The sequence below is a fragment of the Phyllostomus discolor genome, chromosome 10 (genome assembly GCF_004126475.2).
Source record: "Phyllostomus discolor isolate MPI-MPIP mPhyDis1 chromosome 10, mPhyDis1.pri.v3, whole genome shotgun sequence".
Classification (NCBI taxonomy): Eukaryota; Metazoa; Chordata; class Mammalia; order Chiroptera; family Phyllostomidae; genus Phyllostomus; species Phyllostomus discolor.
The window spans coordinates 73,592,353-73,607,656 of record NC_040912.2 but is presented as its reverse complement, the minus strand read 5'-3'; the positions used below and the strand labels follow the sequence as shown (position 1 = coordinate 73,607,656).

At 38.3% G+C, this 15,304-nt stretch overlaps 1 protein-coding gene across 1 annotated transcript in view; it reads left to right on the top strand.

The window, feature by feature from the left end:
* The window catches only part of GRM8 (glutamate metabotropic receptor 8), a 796,332-nt gene that overhangs the window by 614,862 nt on the left and 166,166 nt on the right, over positions 1 to 15,304 (top strand). Inside the window, 1 exon segment of the mRNA XM_028526153.2 lies at positions 6,385 to 6,521. Coding sequence (XP_028381954.1) covers positions 6,385 to 6,521 — 137 coding nt within the window.

Sequence of the window (15,304 nt, the reverse complement as noted above, 5' to 3'; positions counted from 1 at the left end):
GGAGTTAATGGGGTCCTAGCACTGGAGGAGGAGGGCGCCTTTGCCTGGATTGGGGACGTGTGTCAACAGGAGGAAGAGATAACATGGCAGTGTAGCTGCAGGTGGACTATGTTTTGCATGATGAGGGAGTTTTTGTCTTATTGCTTTTTTTCCTCAACGAAGAAGTGTGAGACAAACCGAAATGACAGGTGAATGAAGATACTGGATATATGAGGCACGGAACAGTCAGTCATTCCAAAGAGGGGAAGTGTAGTAGAATTGGGGAGCCATGTTGACTAAACATATGAAATCTGAAGTCATGAATTTAAAGTAAGGCCAGACCGCAGGGTCGAACTAAATGAAGCAAGCAAGGCACAGACTGTGCAGAATTTAGGGAGGCATTCTCTCTCGGAACCACCTGAGGCACCTGATGTGCCTGAGTCTCATGCTGGCCTTGCCACACAGTAAAGATTTATGGCTTTCTGAAACAATATCGATACTTGAATGTAGGCAAAGAATATGTTTAATCACAATTGTGATTTGGCAGTAAAACTGGACAGAGGGAGACATACGAGAGAACAGAGGGTATTTGCAGGGAAGATCATAGAACCTACACAAGAATAGGAGGGGAGAGAAGCTACACGGGGTGAAGTCTAATGACAAGCTGGGTGATAATTAATCAGTACATGCAGGGGCTTATGGAATCATTGCAGGGTTCGGGTGGGAGTTGGTATCCACAGAGGTGATGTAGTTCCTGGACAGGATGATTTTTAGAGGGTGATCATAATGGTGGGTGGTGAGATGCATGAAAGGAATGATCACTGGAAGTGAGGCCGTCAGTGGACACAGAGGCCAGGATGCTGTGTCTCCCAGGTGGATGATGAGGCCTCCAGAAGTGATACCAGGAATGAGGATGGAGATGAATACAGCACGTCAAATGCTCAAGTCTTCGATGAACAAAGGCCAAGTAACTGATCTATAAGAACAATTTGACTGATTTCTAAATAATTACACTATAATATCATGACTCTAATTCACATATATAGTTCTGTGTATTGATTGTAATGAATACGTGCTAAAATAAACTGGATAAGAAGAGGGAGAACATGAATAATTGAGGTTCTGTTGAAAACTGCTGTTTCCTATGGCATTTTGGTCAGTGACTTGAATCTCATACATTCATTTTTCTTTTGAGGGCACTAAAAATTGGTAAATTAACTGGTTTCATTTTTAGCTTTGTTATTTTTTTTCCTCCTTACCCAATAGTGTAGGCGGTTATGAGAAGGAAAATAGATAATGTTTTGTAGCAAGAGGGAGGAAGGTAAGTAATAAATATGACAATAAACTGAGTGGCTTATGCTTATAAATATATTTCTAATATTTGCACATAAAGGTGGGTGAATTATTCTCCCCTTGGTTTTGGTTTTGTGGAAACGATGCAATGTAGATCAAAGGAGCATACATGTAGGCAAAGGAATGGGTAGTGATGATGATTATTTCCCTTTACTGCACAGCTTGCATGTGCTGGTCACCCACTAAGTCCTTACCCTGTAACAGCCCCAGGATGTTGGGGTTGTTGTGCTCCCCTGACAGTGAAGTAAGCAGGTTTAGTGACGGTAAGGGGCCCGATCACACAGGTAATTGGCAGAGCCAGCAATCAAACTCCAGTCCCCGAATCCCAAGGCCATACTCCCTGTTCCCCAGAACAATGTTGAGCAGAGCCAACGCTGTCACATAAAGTCTTCACTGAAGGTATCGTTTTTCCTACAAAAGCACATTGAAGTGCTTGATGTGCCCAGTAATAAAAATATAGTTTTCCACACGTTTCTTATTGAACAGAAATTATTCACGGAGATGTACAGGCTCTGAGAGCAGAACCGGATGAGTAAAAGCTGCCTCCCAGTGCACGTCCTTGTTTCCATTTCTCCTCAAGTGCGCATGGACTAAAAGTGTATTTAAAAATTAATTGACTTCAAAGTTACCGAATAACTAAACTCTAGGATGGAAAGAAAAAATAAGGATTTTCTCTCTAAGCATCAGGATGGAATAAAAATAAGAATGATATAATAAGAATGATATAATAATATATATTATTTTTATATATAATATAAAATTGTTAGCATATACACACACACACACACACACACATTAGCTCAACCAAATATATTTGTTTTATATCTGTGTTGTTACTAAACCATAATGAAGTGATGGATATATTGAGACATTTGTCATTTGGAATTATTTTTTTCTGTACAAAATGCCACTTAATTCTGTTTTCCAGGGTGGCCAGATTCAATAAAAGGATGATCTTTCAAATTTCTATTTGTAGAAATAGGTAAAAAGCCTGACCCCTCACTCATTCAAGGGTGTTCTTTGTTACACAGACCACAGAACCAGAGGGCAATCCTTTGAGAAAAGCCAATATGCCAATGGAGTCCATTTTTTATGTGAAAGGTTTAAAATAAATCAACTACTGCCTTGGCCAGTGCGGCTTAGTGGGTTGAAGCATCAAACAGTAGCCCAAAAGTTGCAGGTTTGATTCCCTGTCATGGCTGATTGCGGGTTCGATTCCTGGTCTGGGTACAGTACAGGGAGGCAACCAATCAATGCTTCTCTCTCACATTGATGGTTTTTCTTTCTCCCTTCCTCTATTCCTCTCCCTCTCTCTCTAAAAGCAATTTTAAAAAGTCCTCAGGTGGGGATAAAAATAAATTAATAATAAATAAATAATAATTCAACTGCAAGCCTAGCTCAGGATCTGAAATTAGATTAGTGAAACAAGTTATAAGAATGGTTGCTAGCATCACACTGATAATAGTGTAAAAGGCTGTTCACAGTGATTTGTCTCCTTTATCAGTGAATATAAAAGGTGAGAAGTGATATAACTGAAGTTCATAATGTTTTGAAGATGGTATGTACAGTTTTTCTTTAGATCAGTAGTGTGTATTTTTCATCCTTTACGACAATTAATGAATTGCTGAGTCAGTAAGGAGCTGTCTTTGGTGCAGTGCCTACAAAGAAGAGATACACTCTGCCTTTATGAAAGAGGTCATAGTTTTGTGAGAGTGGCCAAAGGTCCACCCAGTACTGAACATATAATAGGTTCTCAGTAAGTAACCATTGAATAAATGTGTTGATTAGGTATGGGGTTCACTGGTGAAAGTGTGCAGAGTGTAGCAAATACTATGATAAAGCAGGATAGGACATGAAGAGTCACTTGGCCTCCTGTTCAAGGTTTCTGTAAGTGTGATATTTGAGCCACATTTTAAAGGACCTACATAGAGAAGAAAGGTTAGGAGGTAGGAGGAAGGGAACTTACAGAATAGAACATGTGCAGAGACAGGATGGTGAAGAAGAGAATGGTGAATTTAGAGAACTGGATTTTCGGTATGCATGGCATTGTGTTGAAAGAGGAAAACAGATAATGTAAGTGTAACTTCAGGAAAGCCATATATGCTTGGTGAGAAATTCTATGTTCTTATATAGACACTGGCTCTCAAATACAGCATTGTCATAAGACAGTAAAGAAAATAATAGTTAGTACTTATTAAATGCTTACTATATATCACATAGTTTACATATATTCATTCTTTTAATCCTCATATATCCTTTTGAGATGGATGCTACTATGAGCCCATTTTAAGAATGAGACAGATGAAATACAGTGAAATTAACTGTCATTAAATGTCATGAGGTCATACCTCTATGACAGAGCCGGGATGTAAACCCAATGATCTGGTTCCAAAACCTACTCTCTTACCATTTAGTATTAATATATTGCCTCTTAATACAGTGTCAAATTTCATGTAACTTGCTATTGATGATATTTGAAGGATCTAAGTCAGCGATCCCCAACCTTTTTGGCACTGGGGGCAGGTTTCATGGAAGACCATTTTTGCATGGATGGGGTGGTTTGGGGGGCAGAGCTCAGGAGGCAATGGGAGTGGTGTCCATGGGCCAGGAGAAGAGAGGTTGGGCACCCCTGATCCCAGTTGAAAATTATTATTATTTCTGTGATAACGTAGTTGTCATTCACTTGCTTTCCAATGTACTTTTTCAAGTTCAAGAAAAGAGGTGTAGAAACAGGGGTACACTGGGAATTCCATATTATTCACGGCACATTTATGAGAGTGTGTCACACAGGCAGCATTCTTCAATCTTGGGCACCATTAGGGTGAAAAAGTTTGGGGCGGCTATTGCAGAAGATAGTCATTCAGTGAAGAATGTGACAATACTGGGGGCTTCGGGTAGAGAAAATAAAATGTCCCTTTATTGACAGAGAATAAGACAGCAGGACTTTTTGAAGTAACATATAAATTGATGATGTTAATGTAAATTTCATAACTGGTAGGTATGCTTCCTTTCAGGAATACCTTTCCCATTTGAATTTCCATAATCTTTTGTCTAGATACCACATTAACAACTTTCAACATCCTGTCTATTACTCTGCATTGGTGTGAACTGAAAATACCTAGGGCGTGAATGTGAATCACATCTAAATACACCATGTACTGCTCAATGTGCTTGATAAGCACTTGTTCGTTTAATTCTCATACCAACCCTGGAGAAAAGGGTCTAAATTGTCTTTATTACCTCAATTTTACAGATAAGGAAATTGACGATTTAAAAGAAAGAGGTGCTTGAGGTCACCATGACTTAAAAAGGTTTTGGTCAGGTACGGCCAATGGGTTTCCACTTGAGTGTCTAAGGAGTAGCTGAGATAGTGCCGATCGCTTGGAGGGCTCCTGTTTTACTCCCCAATTCCTCATTTCTTTCTTGATTTATATCTAAAGTAATTTCCCTTATGAACTATTAATAATTCCAATGCACACAGCTCCTTTAGGACTTCAAAGTGTGTTCATATTCATTGTTAAGTCCCCATGTGACAAGTGAAAACAACACAGATATGCACAAGTTATGGAAATAAATGGGAAAGTGGAACCTGCACCGCTCTGCCACTCTTGATGCTCAGACCAGTGCTCTGTCTTCCATGCTGTGCCGTATACTGTGGCCCTGGCAGTTTTGCCCATACCAGTACCCACGGCCTCATCAGACACCTCACACTGTTTAAATTTTAGGAAGATTCCAAGGAACAGAGGATATGAGGCATCTCTTCCTTAAAGACCAGGAAAGTACTCTAAATGCTGGTGCATGACTCTGATTGTATTTATTTGAAAATCACTGTCCTAAGTCATCCACTTTGTTTGACAAGTGAAATGCAGAATTTTGTGATTATTGGTTTTAGTTAAAAGCTCTAGAGTAAGAAAAATAGGTAGAATAAGGGACTTATTCTAAGATGGAAATATATAGAGTTGATGTACACAACAATTAGTAGTATCCATTTTTGGAGAAAACAATATGGAAAAGAAATAGCAGGGAGACACTTTCTAGTACAGTACAGAACTTAAATGCTATGCGCTGTGAGAAGAAATTCAGGGAATAGGGCCTGCAGAGAGAAGACAGACACAAAGAAAAGGGGATAGTGTCAGGGGAATTTGTCCAGACAGCGAAGAGTAATCCGAGAGGACCAGGTGGGGGAGGGTCTCTGAAAACTGTTAAAGAAAAAGAAGGTTTATGCGGACAGTGAGGGCCCATGGAACATGAAAGCATTGGGGATAGTGGTCCCTTTCTACTCTCAAAACCTGTGATTATATAAAAGTTAATGAGAGGGGAAGTAAAACGAGCAGAAGCTATTAAGAGAAAAGATGAAAGCTTTCGGGAGAAATGGGAGGGAAGCAAAGATGGCATTTCTGCATCCTGCTGCCCTGCCACTATTACCCTCATCCCAGTGAACTAGGGGGGCTTTTGTCATCTCACTGGAGTTGGGACTCCCCAACGATCCCTTCCTCGCCCCCTGAGAGGGTCCCAACAGCAGCCCACGTTGGTATACCCTTGGGCAAAGGTAGCAGAAGCAGAGCCTTAGAAGAGAAATTGAATAGGGCAACTGCTTCAGAATGCAGATCAAATCAGAATACAGTAAAACTCCAGGGAATCTGGCCGGGTCGTTCTCTTGCCACATTTGAGTTGCTGTTTGTGGTTCCTATTATACAGTAGCCGTTATGCTTCAAGGCATTTACACTCTTCTATTAACTGTCATTCTCTGTAGCCAGTATTGAATGTTCAGCCCATCGACTTTTATTTATTTAACTGTTATGCCTAACGTGGATACTCATCATTTACTTTATAATGAGTATAATAAAGCATGTCTTCCTTCTGTACATACGTCTGGGCCTCTTTTCATGTGAAAGATATTATGCTCTCAAGAATGACCTTGTATGGATTACGATCTTCATATCTTTTACCACGCACAATATATTTTTATCTATGGTTCTTTCTTAGAGAAAAATAAGGCCGATGGGCTATCTTACTCAGACTTGACTAACATTGTTTTCTAAACACTTACAGGTAGTGCTGGAACACCCGTCACTTTTAATGAAAACGGAGATGCGCCTGGACGCTATGATATCTTCCAGTATCAAATAACCAACAAAAGTACCGAATACAAAGTCATTGGGCACTGGACCAACCAGCTCCATCTCAAAGCAAGTATCAATATAAGTGTGCACTAACAGATGCTGTTCTCAAAGAGGAACACTTTATTTTTAAGTATATAACTTGTTAGAGTACATTTTCTTGTAAATAAGTTTTTCAAAAATGTATGATTTGATCCGACCTTCAGCCTTCAACTTTGAAACGTTATGGAAAGTTCTAAATGTCTACACAGAAATCTGATATTCATAGGGATCTAATGGAAGATTTTTTCTTTTAATGAACTATCCATATACTTGGAAAATTTTGCCCTGTTCTGGAAGACTGGTGTGTTCAAGTCTTTGTGTGCTGTGTGTGTGTGTGTGTGTGTGTGTTGGGGAGTGGGTCACAGAGTCTGTGTGTGTACTGGCCAGATTGAAGCAGGGTCCTAGGTCCTGGGGTTGGTGTCAAACACAGCTGGGTGTTTGCCTGCCTGGGTGCCATGCTGCCCCGGGGATCTGTCTTCTCCTGCTGGGGTCTGGTGGGGACCAGGTGGGGGTCGCATGGGGGATGCTGGAGGGCAGCGGGACCTCTTCAGATGTGTGTGGTTGGTGGGCAGCCTTCCGAGGGGCTCTCCTAGGGAAGGAGTCTTTGGGGGCTCTGGGGAGAGCTGCTTCTGGCTGCAGGCACCAGTCATAAGGGGCTCTGGAGCAGAAAGCCAATCCTGAACTCTATGAGTAAGGGAGGCCCAGGAAGTCCCAGGGCACAGGGCTGGCTGTGGCGGCATGGGGAGGGTGCAGGGTGGTAGGGGTAGTATCTGTTTACCACTGGATACGGAATTATTTCATATTTGAATAGCCTTTGGCATCATACCAGTGCTTACTGGCTTCTTTGGGTGTAAAGTAAGGGAGCTGCCATGTAGTCTCAGTGAAGAATGGGTGTTCTTTCATTCAGTATCTCTGCTATATCTATAATATAGGCCTATTTTCAGAAACTGAGTGGCTGAGGAATTGCTACAACAGTAGTGTTTCCTCTATAGGCAACAAGATGCTTTAAAAATGCTTCAAATGAACTAGAAACATACTCTTTTACTGTTCTATTGTTTTAATTTGTATTCCACTCTTTCCTTCCATGAAAGTATCTCCTCTTCTTGATTCTCAAAGCTACCATAACACTGTGAGAGCTTTAGTTCATTTCCTAAATAAATGATGAAGTTCATTTCCTAGCTATGGCTTATCCTAGCTGAAAGGTAAAAGCTGATGATATACATGAGGGCAGGAGAGAAATCATCCTCGTCTCTGTGTGTGACATGCACACAAGTGCTTTCCTGTGTTTGAACTCACTCAAAAGACATAAATTTAGCATTTTAATACATTTTCCCTTCCATATGCCCCAATACATCCCCTGCAGTGGCATGTGTACGCAGATCCAGTCACCAGAGCTCTCAGAAGAGAAGCAGATGATAATAATAAAACTGGGTATTTATGATTTATTGTCTCCAAAATGACCCTCTGATAATTGGTACAGTTCTGCATTGAATAATGAACAAAGATAACTTCTATTTCAACCATGTTGTATGATGTATGACCATATATCTACAGTTTACTGCATGTAGCAGCCTCAGGAAACCTTACCCATTGTTCTGCAACTCACATTGACAGTTGTCCACATGTAGCTTTATCTACTATTCAGGTTCTTGATATTAATCTGAAAACCAATAGCTTTTTGGCAAAAAGCACTTTTGAAAATGGAACTATGTGAAAGAGTTCTAATAGACTAAACATGACAAAGAAAATTTGATGAGGACTCAGATGGAAAGCTACTTTTTATCTGACTTTTATTAATGCCAGCCTGCTTATTATAGTCTTATGATTAGGGATTTGCATGACAAAATGAAATGGTTGAAAAATATGTGTACTAATACAATACCATGATACTTAAAATAATTATACACTCAAGTGCACATACACATCTCTCCATATGGGCATGATATATTTATTATAAAACTTTATATTGAATCACAAGCTGATCTTTTATGTACGTTTAATGGTGCCTGAAAGTTTTATGTTTATTATTGTGTTATTGTTCATCAAATACATCAAACTGTTTATGAGAATTATTTCTGAAACATGATTATGCTCGTGCATGACTGGATAGCAGAGATTATTCTACGGAAACAGGACGAGGGGATGTCTGAGAAGGAAAGAGTGAATTAGACCATGGGGAGAAGTTACATCAATTCTGTTACATTCTGGACTCTCAAGATAAACTAAATGACTGATTTTTTGGGGGTGTTGGATCGGTCACCTGCTTGAAGGTGGAGTAGGAGGTGCTTGGAAAATGACCAGTTTATTAAAATTCTGCTTACAACTTGGGCAAGGCACCAAACAAATTCTTTGCCTCCATTTCATCATATGTAAAATGGAGACATTAGTAGCGCCTACTCTTCTTGGTGGTAATAAAAATTAAACAGAATAATAACATTCAGCACTTCATCCAGTGCCTGGCACCCATGAAACCCATACATATTACCTGTTATGAATTCAGCATCTCATGATTCTGTGTGGGCAGTGGGAGGTCAGCTAATGTGTGTGGGCAGGGCAGGTCAGGGTGATGGTCTTTGTTAGAAGAGGCTCCTGCTTTTAGAAAGTTTGTTATTAGAAAGTTCTGAGTGCATCTTCATACTTCAAATGCTGACCATTTGTCCCCACAGCTCATTGTTTCTGCCCATCTTTAATATTGCCCTTGATGCTTGAGAATATCTACCTGCATTTAAAAAGTAAACTTTATGTAAGATAAATACATAGTTTTTTTGTAGTAGCACATGGCTACTAAGTGTCGCCTCTGTGATGAATTTTGAATGGATTTGATAAAGTCCTTCTGTGCACGTATTCTGTACTAAATCTTGCGACTAGAGTCAGTACGTGGTCCCTGCTCTTGGGGAGCTCAGACCAATAATTCTAGCACAATGAGGCAGTTGCACTGATGAAGGCATGTGCATGGATTTTCAAGGGCAGCACGGAGAGAGTTTGCTAATCTGGCCTGGCTGCTGGTAGGGGTTGTTGAGGGTCAGTGAAGGGCACTCCTCCCCGTATACTCCATTTCTCCTTATTCTGTTAATCCAGATTGACAACAGATCTCACACTCTCAATGGGAGACATTTATCAGCCACTTATTTGACTAAATTCTGCTTATTTTCAAAGAGCCAATTTTTCTGGCTGAATTCAACCATAGGATAATTTTGTGCACAGAGAGTATAATTAATCATATATAAGTGCAACAAATTTGCCCTGAATATATCTTAGTGGGGTGAAGGAATTTTTAGTACAAATAGGTTATTTCTTTTCTTTTTCTTTTTAAAAGATTTTATTTATTTACTTTTAGAGAGAGGAGAAAGGAGGGAGAAAGAGAGAAATATCAATGTGTGGTTTCCTCTTGTGTGCCACCCACCTTGGACCTGGCCTGCAACCCACGCATGTGCCCTGACTGGGAATTGAACCAGTGACCCTTTGCTTTGCAGGCTGGCACTCAATCCACTGATCCACACCAGCCAGGTCTAGTCTTTCTGTTATGAGATGTTTTAGTTTCTCCAAAGTGTTGTCTTTATTATTTCACATATTATTGTTTCCTTTTCTTTTTTATGGAACTAACACATGTCCTTCATTGAGCAATTACCATCAGTTAATATAAATTGTTTGTATTGATTTGGGGTTTTTATTCAGTAATCTCAGTCCACACATGAAAGATGTATCATCTACTCAAGCGTGAATCTGAACAATCAGGTCTCTCCATTTTATTAGGCTGATTTTCTCGAGAGACAGGTGGTCCTTATTAGTGATTACAAAACATATTGTAATCGAGAGGTTCAGAGTAAACATCAAAGCCTGATCTGAGAGAGAACAGCCATATGCTGCCTCGAGTCCACAGGGAGAGGGCGGGCGAGGTTGCTGGATGGGCCTGAAATAACTCAGGGCTCACATTTTTATTCTCCCAACCAGAGCCACTTTTTTTTTTTTGGCATTACTGTAGGAATGAGACATATGTTTTGTTTTCTTATCTTTTTATTCAAGTAAGTAATTTGAAGATACATAAAAATATGAAAGAACAGTGACTTCACGAGTGCCTCAACCATAATTAGTACTGGCACAGTGTCAATTGCAAAGGTTGGTTTGAAGAAGAAAGGCTTCAGTGTCCCTGATTTAACTTTTCAGTGGGCCATTCCCTAGACTAGTGTAACTCTCGATAAGGGACTGAATTCTGAGCTCAGTTTTCTCATCTGTTAAATGAGGATAATAAATGGACTTACTTTGAAGATTAAATGCATTGTAGTATAGTGGTCAAGAATAAGACCTCAAAGTCAGAAAGATGATGTTTGAACACTAACTTCCCATAGCCTTGGACACATTGTGTTTACCTGTCTTGGTCTCAGGTTCTTCATCTACATGGGAACAATCATAACTACTTCAAAGAGTTTGGGGGAAATTAAAGAAAATTGTGTGTATAATATCTGGATATAAATATCCAGAAAAAAAACATTCACTGGTATGTGTTCAGTGTTAAATGCATATGGTTATAATAGTTTTAATAGTTTTGTTTTGTTTTCCCAGTATAACCAGGTTACTGCAAAGGATCTACAATGGATATTTTTTTTTGAAATGGAATTTTTTTTTCTCATGGATGCAGAGAACTGACTGACAGCTGTTAAAGGGGTGAGGGTTGGAGACTAGGTGAGAATGATGAATGGAAAAGAAAAAAAGAAAGAAAGAAAGAAAGAAAGAAAGAAAGAAAGAAAGAAAGAAAGAAAGAAAGGAAGGAAGAAAGGAAGAAAGAAAGAAAGGAAGAAAGAAAGAAAGGAAGGAAGAAAGGAAGGAAGGGAGGTTCATGGGCAACAGTAGGGTGATTGCAGACAGAAGCAGGTGGGGGAGGTGGAAGCAAGTAAAGGAGGATAAATGGTGATGGAAGGAGACTTGACTTGGGGTGGTGAGCACACAATACAATATGCTGATGATGTGTTGTAGAATTGTGTTCCAAAAACCTATATGATTTCATTAACCGATATCACCCCAGTAAATAAAATAAAATAAAATAAAATAAAATATGTATTTCAATCTGAAATATGATAGATATGAAATCTTTTCTACACTCATCTTGATGATATGAGTATAAAAAGGTATACCTACATGCATGTACTGTGACAGCTTATTTTGGTATGAAAAGTAAATGAACTTCATGGAGTTCATTTACTCAGTTCTTTGGAGACCCTAAGCAAAATTTCTGGTGGAATTTAGTCCCATCAAATCTGCCATTCCTATGTACCTGTCATGTAGTATTTATAACATGATATTTTAATGAATATATTTGTTTACCTATATATAGCCAGTCAGATACATGCTATACCGGAATTTCCTCAACTTGCTTGGAATACGAAAAGGGAGAATTTTCGGGTTTTCAGATTTGCCTCAAGTGTTTGCTATTTTGGATAAACATCAAAGTTCTTAAAATAATTAGGTTCATTTGTTTCATAGAGGAACAGTTTTCCTATAGTGAAACGGTCTTGAAGTAGGAATGAATTGAAAGGAGTCAAAACCATGCCTGAGGGGTGACGTGACCTTTTATTTGCTTTGACTCTTAGAAATTGTGCATTTTTTCTTTTGCTCTGTTTCTCCATTCACAAACCAGGCTGCATACGAAAATGTTCTTTCATTTTAACATCAGTGCCTATGAAACAGTCAACCCTCTGATACAAGCATTACACATAGGGCTCCCTTCCCTACCAAACATGAAGTCAATTCGCTGAGACCTTTTACTACATTCCAATAGAACTTGAAATGTCATTATAAATGCCTTTATTCTGAAAATAATTTGTTCTATTTCCTTTCCTTGTTACAAGGTGATTCATTATCAAAACTATATATTTGTTTATGAGATAGTTTAATTTATCGTTTTCAAAAAATGTTAGTTTGGTTTAGTACTCTTATCAATGCTTATGAAAAAACAAGCATTTGGTAAACTCATATTTTAGACATAACGAGCAAGTGTCAAAGTGTTTAACTTTTAACTATGTTCTTACCAAGCCGAGAGTAGGTGTTCAATAAGCATTTGTTGAATATGTGACTAGTATTATTCTAGTTTCTACATGCTGACTGAATGTGGAGCAGTGATCTGAGATCATAGACTAGAAAGTGGACTACTTGTGTGCAGATTATTTAGTCAGTGACTGCTCAGTGCCGGGCACGATGCGAAACCTTTGAGGAGCACAAGGTTCAATAAAATAAACTTCCAGATATCAAAGGATTTACAGTCTATCAAAGGCAATGCTATACTTGACTTTAACTGCAATAAAAAAGCATAATTAGACAAGTACAGACTAAAGAATAAACTATGAATTTAGAAGATGTAATGGTTACCTCCCACTTGGGGAACTGGAAAAAATTTCTTGACAGATGAAATTCAAACTAGGTTTTAAATTACTTTGGTGGCCAGAAATAGTTGAAAGAGTATACAGACCATGGAAAAAGCATCCATTGCAACATCTATCTACCCATTTATTCCAGAATAAAGCGCCTCCAATGGGCCTTTGCTGTACTAGGTGCTGGGATGGTTAAGATGAATTTCAGATTCAGTCCCTAGTGTCACTCCTGACAGGAGCGAATCCCATATCTCTTTTATGAACCTTTAATTCATCTGGCTACATCCTTTATTCTTGTTAATCTTAGACACACATTCTTATTAGCAAAGTAGGATCAATGTCTCCAAGGAAACATATTCTATCTTGGTCTGAAAGCTGGAGAATTAGGGAACTATTCTAATCTGTTTTTTATTATCCCCAAGGAGATAGGTTGGGAAGACCCTAATGTTTGAATGCCTTGAAGGAGAGATCTGACATTCAGAAGTCCTGTACCATTCATATTCTTGCCCATGACATTTGCAGAGCTTCCTACCCTCTGTAGGACTTCATACGTGCTGAGTGGCTTCTGCTGCCTACCTTTGAGAAGCAATATCCATTGGGTGGGTTGGCCAACCCTGCTTGCACATGGACTTCATAATGCCAACTGGAAGAGCATTGACAAAGATGAAGACTGTTACCTATGTTTTCATAGTGAGAGAGAAAAGGGCAGTTCATTTGTGGGATGAGCATGATCCTGAGTAGCCAGAACAGAGGACAATCTGAGCAGAGCACATTATAGGGCATAAAGAAAAGTGGCTTGAAGCTAAATTTTATAGGGTCTCAAATACTAAAAGATTACATGTTGGTACTCTTTAGGCTACAGTGAGCTTTCCAGTGGAGATACTTTCAGCTAAATGTAGACTGGTTGGAGAAGAGGTTGTTCCTTTACTTAGTAGAGACCGTAATTAAGGATTAATTTCTTTCCTTTGTTATCTAATTGTCTGACAGATTCTCTCTGCCTGATCTATTCATTTCCTTGGTTTGTACCTTATTTTTGTAAGATATTTAAAAGGACTTACTAAGATACATTCATCACAATAAGATAAACCAACCAAACAAATAATTGAGGGAATTAAGAAGGAATATAATATAATATAATATAATAAATTTTAGTTAGTATTCAAGTGTTATTTTATAATCAGTAATTATAGCCAATGAATTCCTCTAGGCTGTTCAGTAGAATAAGAAATGATCATAGTACTATTTTAAGAACATACACAATTATGCTATATAAAATATGATTTAATCTGATTAGGAAGTGAGAAGCAGGTTTAGTCATCTGGATCTATTCCAGCATAGGCTCTTGGGGTAATTTAATAGCATCCAGAGAATCTAGTAATGCATGAGCATCAGGGAAAATATAAGTAGGGCATTCAAAATAAAAAAGTCACAAATACCTAATTAGTTTTGTTAATAAAAACTAATGAAAATAACAGAAAAGGAAAAGAAAGCTAAAAATAATAAAGGTCAAATTAGAAAAGGCAAGTCAAAGAATGTGATATAACTTAAGGAAGAACATAACATAAAGTAGGAAATGCCTCTTTATACAAATACCAAAGAGTGGCAAAGGAAGATGGAAACTCTAGACTTTTGTAGGGATAATAAAGTCATAAAAATTATAATAAATGACATATTAAGTCTTATTTTAACCTCAGGATGATTAAAGTAAGTGCAATTTCAACATGATGAGCAGAATAAGTAAGCTTAAGTAAGCTATAAATATAAGATTATATATAGAGAAGAATCCATAGCTGGTAAAAAATGATTTCCTATGGGAGGTATACTAACATATATGCGGACCCTGTATTCTAGGGGACTTTTAAAAAGCTCAGTGGGGCCCTGGCTGGTGTGGCTCAGTGACTTGAGTGCTGGCCTGCAAACCAAATAAAGTTCTTTAAAAATATTTTGAAAAAAGCTCAATGGACACATCAGCATGTTCTAAAATCTACAATGGACAGAAGAATGAGTAAGATTAAAAAGTGTTATATGCAAGTATAATATGTAGCCCCCTGCTATAGAGAGAGGTCAGTACCTGATAACAGCATGAAACTAAAATAAAGTTAATATGTCTTTGATTGAATCAGAAGTTTAACATGCCATCTTTCCTCAAAGCTTCCACTATTTAAGAAAAAAGCCTAGAGCCAGAAGCAGGATTTTTTTCCAAGTCCTTATACATTTTACTGAGGTTATGTATCTTTATCTCCAAGTGAAGTTGCAGAAATGGACAATTGTGTGTAAAGTCAGCAGTTGAGACATAAAATAATGTTCTTTCTTTAAACTCATAAACAAATGACAGAGGGAAATAACAGGTCACAATAACACAACAAGGACACAGAAAAGTGCAAAATTCTACTGGTATTTCATTGGTTTTATTTGTTGTAAAATCATTTTAAATTAAGCTTAGTATTT